The following is an 8,471-nucleotide window of genomic DNA, read 5'->3' on the forward strand; positions in this document are numbered from 1 at the left end:
CTACATTACAGATAGAAAGATGAAAATGTTATTTCCACTTCTTTTATAGTAGGTGCTTCCGTTTCCAGTGCCACAGACCACAGTATGCAGTAGTAACAATAGGCATTAAATTGATATTTGAAGTCACATGTCAGCACGACATATGCCTTTGGCATTATCTTTAGTCATGGAGTAACTCTTGATGAGAAATATAGAAAATGGTATCAGTAGGTTACCAGCAGGAACGTACTGCTGAGCAAACGAGCCTTCATTTCCATTAGCAGCATAGCATTAGCGTTCCAACATATTTTTCATCTCAACTTTGTAATTCTCAATTCAAACAACATTTTGTCCATAATACAGCATTGGAATAATATTAAAACATGCTTTCCAATGTGTTTGCGAAAGGTACTCGATTGTTTTAGTTCCCTGCATTGAAGTTAACTTCATATTCTTTCAAAATCTCAAAGTGGTCCAACATGAAAGTGTGGATATTTTCCAACTGTTTCTCTGTCTCATTCAAAGCCACACCTTGCTTATCGCAAACCTTGCCACCGATCATCTCATAAAGGCTGAGGATGGACATCTTAATCTGTGCCAGCAGATTCAATTTTCTTGATGCAGTTTCCTCAATGCGTTTCCATTCTTTGAACCAAAATTCCACTTTGATTTTTGATTCAAACAATTCTGGCATAAGCTGCGTCAGTTCCATATCAAGCTCCTGTCTTTCCAACTCGTATTGTTTTTGCAAAGCTATCTGCGTTTTCCTTTGCTGGTTTGTCTGCTCATAAGCTTCACCTTCCCGCTGAGACAACTGGTCCTCAATGCTGTGAAGACTCTCGATGTGATCTGTTAGAGCTTCTTCATCTTCAAATGAAGTCATGCCAACCAGTTTCTGCATGAACTGTTGATACACAAGGTGTTCTTGCATGACTTGCAGGCGCTCCTGTTTCTTCTCCCTCAGCTCTGTACATTCTATCATCATATTCTGGATCTCAGTCTCCTTTTTGAGCACCTCTTTTTCCTCATTATCTGCTTTGGCTGAGGCTTGATCAACAATTTCGTCTGCAATAAACGGTTCCCTGCTTAAGAATAAATCCTCCACTTCACTTATTTCCTGGCGTAACTCATTTTCTCGGGCTTTCAAACTGTCCAGCTTCTCTTCCAGCTGCTCTGACTGTGCTTCAAGATCTTTCTCCTCCCTCCGGATCAGAATTTCATTATAAATTTCATCCCAGTGGGTGGTTCTTTTGCTCTGTTGTCTCCGTGAAATCTTCTGAGTGTTTCCCTGAGCGGGCTTCGCTTTCACCATCAGGATGTGTTTGGACATCACACCTAATAAAGTGGAATACTGAATCAATTTCCCAATGGATTGGGTGACTCATTTGTGCACATAGTGGCCTAGAAAGTGATATAATTACAATATATAATACCATCTACAGTGAATTACAGATATGATACACATTTCATTACCATGTCATCCTTTTTTTCAATGCTGATGTTTGGTATGAGCACACATTCATCGTTCCTTTAGGTAATCACACACTCCTTATTACACCATATGAATCAAAGATGTGACATCATCACATTCAAAGGCACAGACACACGTTCCAATTATAGTTTCACCAGCTACCTCTAAAGTTTTTTAAACTCCCTATAAAATTGGAACATTTACCAAATAAAATTACTTCATTGTAATATTAATGATAGTAATAACACAAGATAGCTGAATCTAGATAATGAGTATTCAGACCTCCTCCCCGAGCACTGTGTGTTCCAATGATCCCAAGGCACTGGTTCTCAAAAATACACAGGCATAAATTGATCTAAATATTCTAACTACATTTTTAACCAACTGCAGTGCATCTATCAAATGCAGTTTTGTTGTATTCAACTTAATCACATTTAATGATTTACATATGTCTTCAAATAATTTTGAAATAACATTTACTTCATTTAATTATTTGAGCATCATTTAACCCAGTACTTCTCAAATGGTGGGGCGCGCCCCCCCAGGGGGGCGCAGAGCGATGCCAGGGGGGGCGCGAGTGACCTCGGGGAACATGCTTTTTTTTTTTTTTTTTTTTTGCCGTACTAGAATAAAGTGTACTTGCACATCCACTCCGTGGGTGGCAGTGGCGCTCTCATTTTCAAAGTGCGTGCAGTATTTTTGAAGTAAGCAAGAGCACACGGAAGAGACTCATGCAGAGCTGGACTCACGCAGCGACCCACTGTCTTTCTCACGTGTCCGGCCGAGAAGTGCCGTTTTCGGCTTGGGATCGTCACGACCACCGCCCTCACCTACGGTTCTCCCTCGGCCGCCGAGAATGCGCTTTTTTCGGGCCGTTTGCCTTTGACTTTTAATATAGTGGGAAATGAGGAAAGACCACTGTTTACTGAGTCTAAAAATGATTATAGCGGAGAAGCCAAATCAGTTAAGACGCCACTTGAAGACATTAGACCTCAATCTCATTGACAAGCCGCTTGATTGTTTTTCAGCGAAAATGTGCCGAATATTGCCAATTGTCACAATCGTCCCGCTTTGTCAGTGTTATATCAGTAAACCAGTGAGCACTGTGGTGAATCAGCGAAAATAAAAACTTTCCTTCTGTCCAGAGACCTTTTTCCCCCCTTCTATTCAGTTTTGTTTTTTTTTCGGTCAAATTTTTTGGCATGTTGTCCTGAAGAGTAAATGTTTCTAATCAATTTGAATTTGTTATTATTTACTGATTTTATTACATTTTATTTTTCAGTATCAAATGGTCAAAAATGTACCTTGAGTGTATTTTTACAGTTTGGATGTGACTTTTTTTTTTTTTTTTTTTTTTAACTTCAGGCAAATTGATGCGCATTAAGTCTTTTCTGTTACAAGCAACACAATGTTAAAAAAGTTATACTTTATTATAAGTTGATCTATGTTACTTTTTTTCTTTAATAGAAAAAAAAGGACACAATGTTAGGCTGAGGCGTACTTATAATAGTAATATAGACGAATGATACTATTTACAGTGGCGGCAGAGAGTTGGGGGGGGGGCGCGAAACATTTACGTCTTCCTTGGGGGGGCGTAACAGAAAATAATTGAGAAGCACTGATTTAACCCAATCCTTACTACCGTAATTTTCGCACTATAAGGCGCACCTGACTATAAGCCGCCACCCACCAAATGTGACACGAAAACGGCATTTGTTCATAGATAAGCCGCACTGGACTTTATAAACCGCAGCTGTCCTCGCTGTATTATGGGATATTTACACCAAAAAAAGATATTAGTCGGTAACACTTCATTAGACAGCGGCATCATATGATGGTCAGAAGACCAAATAAACCACCATGAAGCTTTTAACTAATTGGCTGCAAAGCTTCATTGCTTCAAGAAGCTTCATTTGGTCATCACTGCTTCCTTGGGGGAGACAGTCAACCTTTCATGCCACATGCTGTCAACACTGTTGTTGTCCATCATGCCTTCTAGCATGCATTGCAGCGCAACAGATGTAAATAACAATCTAAATTCATGTTTTATGCTAATTATTTATTCAGTTACTGTTCCTGTTTGTTTAAATAATTGCTAGTTGCGGTATTTGGTAACACTATTTGACAGTGGCGCCATAAGACTGTCATTAGACAATTAGACATAATTATGATATGACACTGTCATGAGCATTAACGAATGCTTATAACAGTTACCATTCAGTTTTATTCAGGAAATGTTCTCACTTTTGAATGGATGTAAAAGATCCGAGCTGGACATAAATGGAGTTGGTAACATAATTTGCTGGATGACACTTAATGACATCTGTCATAAGCATTCAGTAATGCCCATGATAGTGTCATGTCATAATTATGATGGTCTTATGACAGTATTATGACGCCGCTGTCAAATAAAGTGTTACCAAATACCATAACAAGCCATTATTGAAACAACTGGAACAGTAAATGAATAAATAATTAAATAAAAGAACATGAATTTTGATTGTTACTTACATCTGTAGTGCTGCAATGCATGCTAGAAGGCATGGGTTGCCTTTTAACACAAATACATCAACAAATAAGCCGCACTGGACTATAAGCCGCAGGATTCAAAATGAACGAAAAAAGTAGCGGCTTATAGTCCGGAAATTACGGTACCTTTTTTTCTGAAATCTAAGCACCTCTAAGTTAGATTTTGATTTCCAAAAAAGAAGACACTCGGCTCAGCCCCGAGATACTTGAATTTTACTCGAAGTTGACTCAAAGATGCCTACAGTGCTGCTCAAAAGTTTGTGAACCCCCTCAACATTTTGGAATTTTCTATTATTTCAACCTGATTTCCTAATCAATCAATTCAGTAGTTTTTTTTTGTTTTTTTAACAGTTGTGTTGTCGAGACTAAATTAAAAAGAGTTTTCATCAACTGATGTAGGTGCAAAATTGAACTGTTTGGTCACAACCAAAACCGCCATGTCTGGCGAAAAGTCAACACTGCATACCACCAAAAGAACCTTCTCCCAACAGTGAAGCATGGAGGTGGGAATGTCAAGATCTGGGCTTGCTTTTCATCCTCAGGACCTGGACAACTCCACATAGTCCAGAGAATCATGAATTCTGAGGAATATTGTCAAATCCTAGAACATAACCTGACGCCATCTGTTTTGAAGTTAAAGCTTGGCAGAAGGTGGATCATGCAACATGATAATGATCCAAAGCATTCCAGCAATACAACCAAGGAATGGCTGAAAAAGAAGAAGATTCGTGTTCTGGACTGGCCCAGTCAAAGTCCTGACCTAAATCCCATTGAAATGCTGTGGCGGGACCTGAAGCGAGCAGTTCATGCCAGACGCCCATCAAACCTCTCTCAACTGACTGCGTTCTGCAAGGAAGAATGGGCAAAAATCCCCCAAAGTAGATGTGAGAGGCTGATTAGTCACTACAGAAACCGTTTGGTTGAGGTAATCTCTGCAAAAGGAGGCGCAATATCCTATTAACTGAAGGGGTTCACATACTTTTGCACACATGATATCTGAGTTTTTCTTAAATCAACCACTTTTGTTAAATAAAGAATGACAATATAACTATTTATTTTGTTTCAGTCCATTATTTGGAATGTCAGTATTGTGGATTTGGGTATAACTTAACATTTAATAAGGTTATTTTAGTTTTTTTTACAAAAAATCTGACCATCGCTGTGGGGTTCACAAACTTTCGAGCAGCACTGTATATCACTTTAATATATTTAAAGTGTGTCTCCTCCATCTGGATTGAAAAATTCAGTTTTAGATTGCCATATAGTATATATTATATACTATAAGGAAATATATTTTATTACTTAGCAGGCTTTATTCTTCCTAAAAACAAAAAAGAAAAAAAAGAGAATAAATAAATAAATAAATAATGATAATGATATAATGCAGACCCATGGAAATGTAGTCCAGTCAAAACACACACACAGTAGGCTATGTGCCAACTAAACATTTTTATAAATTACAACAGCATAAACGTCTGAGAACTACAGTGGTACCTCGACATACGATGGCTTCGACACACAATCTTTTCGACATCCCACGTAAAATTTGACACGCCATTTGTTTCGACATCCGACGAAATGCTCGAAATACGATGATTCATGACAGCGTCGCAATTTCATTGTTTTCCCGCAAGACTGACGCACAGCGGATTTTCATGTGAGAGAAATCAACATGGGTTCCAAGAATGTTAAAGAGTATTACAACACCTGGGAAAATGCTAATATTCCATCATTTATCCATAAACGCATGCCTTTTGGATTCATATCATGCCACTTTGTGTAATTACACACATCGCAACACCAAGAAAATGATAGAAATTTGGATTGATTGTCAAGCTAAAACGACCGGCGCCCGAGATCCCGGAAATCTAGCATATTGTGTGCATGACGTCACAACTAGTGCTTAGTACTGAAAGGCGACGATGATGGCGGACAATTTTGTTTCTAGTTGCAGTGACAAATCCGACGTAACGAATGTTCTTCTAATGGTGACGAGGACAGTTATGAACCTTTCATTGGTGTTTTGGGTTATCAGTTTGCGCCCAAACGAAAGTCAATCCAGCCTAATGAAACGATCATTGAGGGGAGCAATCACACTGATAAAACACCGGCAACAGATCGTGTGGGAAACACCGAATGGTTTGTTTTGCATTTCTTGTTGTGAAGCTGATACACCGTGACCGCAAAATAATGTATAGAATAATTATCATTTATTGTGCTATCATAGGTTTCGTTCTGCCAACAGACACAATTATGAATGGGATTAGAGGATTTGTTGTATATATTTTACGAGCAATAATTTATACATCTGTCCAGTCCTATATCCAATGCATGATATGTTTATTATAAAAGAGTACTCACTCTGGCCATTTCGAGCTTGGCTGCTCCCCTCCTTTGCTTAGCCTGGGGTGGTGGGGTGGTCTTATCAGTGCTAGTCATCGTCCTCTTTCTCGGGATATTTAGGTGGCTGCGCGTGTATGGTGGGCATCGCATCTGCTTTCAGCAGCAATATCTTAGCAAAACCTGACTTCATTTGTCCATAGTTCGGATAGCTTTCAGGTGTAAAATGCACACCACACAAAACTGTGCCGGAGGCAAGGTCTGCGAAATTAGCCCACTTTGCACGGACGAACTTTACTCATTGTCTGCGTAGTCCAGCTCTCGCGTTCGGGAACTCATGGGTACTACATTGCGACAAATGGCTATTTGTACACCACAAAGCATGACAGGTTTGAACCATTTTAGCGACTTTTTGATAAAACACGAACGCAACTCTCTCGTCGATAAAGGCACCTGCCTCGAACTTTTGTTTCCTGGCTGTGACGTCAAAGCACCATTCGGCTGTTTCTGGAATACTTTACGGAATGTTCATAATTTTCAATCTATTTTCGATAATTGCTCAAGAATGTGATTTTTTTTTTTTTTTTTTGGCAACTTTATTAATATTTGTTATCATGCCACAGAATGGTTCTATTGATATCTCACAGCCCCTTAGTATCATAATTTTCTTTAAAGCAGGTGATGAAAAGAGAAAAAAACGTGAAGCTTACCATTAAAATGAAGATGGAATGATGGAAAAATATGAGCGTGGGGTGCACGTCCATGAACTGCTTGACAAAGCTCCGACAACTTCTGTTCGCCAGTCTTTATACGTAAAGGTGACAATTATTAATCTGGTACCATTGCCAAGACATCACCAGCTTTGCCAGGTTTTTAATCATTTAATTCAGAAGTTGTGCAACAAAACATGCATCGCCAACTTATAGCAACAACAGGAGGTGAAAAGAGAAAGTCAATTACACTCTCTCACTCTGCCGTCAGCCCCGCAGTGCGTTCAGGAACACTACGCAAAATACATAATTTAGGTGGCCATACTTTAGATGGCCAAAACATGCCTGAACATAAAAACTACAAATTGCAACTCACCACCAGGGGGATCCAAAACACTTAACATGCAAACAACCTGGCATTTTTAACATATTTAGTGTAGGTTTTTGGGCTGTGGATCGAATTAATGGAATTATAATGTATTCTTATGGGAAAATCCTGCTCGACTGACGACCATGTGGACTTACAAACAAGGTCTTGGAACAAATTAACTTCGTATGTAGAGGTACCACTGTACTCCTCATAGACCCCAATCACCAACGTCACACAATCACGTGATCGCTGTATTATGCCGCCATATTGTCCGTCATTGTGTGTCCATATTGTCAGTGATCGTAGTTTCTAAAGGCGGATTCACTTGCAAATTATGGAAGCCCTGGTGCTTTCAGACGCTGTAAACTCATTGCATGAGTTGCATGAAAGCCGTTATTTGGATAAGATTCGGTCGCCAGATCCATATTTGATGCCCAAACCGATGTTTCCTCCCATCCGGTCCCATCCCTTGCGTCAGAGCTCGTCCTGAGACCACAAAATTTCCAATCATACTCCAGTTTATGTCACGATGAGGAGTCGGGTACTCAAAATCGGCACCGGCCCGAATATAAACTGACATTTGGTCAGCTGAGCGTCACCGTCGTCACGATCGTAAAATAAAACTTGATCGACAACGGGCCGGTGTGTGCCGAAAAATAGCTGCCCCGCGGGAAATGTCCCCCCTGACGGGAGCGCTTATTTATAACGCTTTATTGATGTGAAAACATCAAATGTTTTCATGGACGCATTACAGTAATGGATTTACGACTGTAAGATCAGTTTTAAATAATTAAATTACACAAAATATTAGTACTGTATTTTAGTAACAAATCGTGGACTGGGCCACATAACCATCTTTGAACAGAAATGCATTATTCTACAGGTTTTCACGACCATATCCCAATGACAATCACACAGGTATGACATTTATTAGTTCAAGCAGAGTTAAATAATACATATTCACGGTGCAAGAAAGTCGTTTCCGTGTGGGTGCTCCCGTCAGGGGGGACATTTCACGCAGGGCGGCTATTTTTCGGCACAACAGCTGTTGTTGCGCTCACCTTCTTGCAGC

General features: G+C 39.6%; 1 protein-coding gene across 1 annotated transcript; it reads right to left on the bottom strand.

Annotated features, from left to right (window-relative positions):
- On the bottom strand, positions 1–7,317 carry LOC130930099 (interaptin-like). Its single transcript, XM_057857822.1, has 2 exons — positions 7,030–7,317; positions 1–1,314 (listed from the first exon to the last, which is right to left on the bottom strand). The coding sequence occupies exon 2, from the start codon at positions 1,307–1,309 to the stop codon at positions 401–403; it is 909 nt and encodes a 302-aa protein (XP_057713805.1). The 5' UTR covers positions 1,310–1,314; positions 7,030–7,317; the 3' UTR covers positions 1–400.
- Between the last annotated feature and the right edge of the window lie 1,154 nt (positions 7,318–8,471).

This window comes from Corythoichthys intestinalis, chromosome 14 (assembly GCF_030265065.1).
Source record: "Corythoichthys intestinalis isolate RoL2023-P3 chromosome 14, ASM3026506v1, whole genome shotgun sequence".
Taxonomy (NCBI): domain Eukaryota; kingdom Metazoa; phylum Chordata; class Actinopteri; order Syngnathiformes; family Syngnathidae; genus Corythoichthys; species Corythoichthys intestinalis.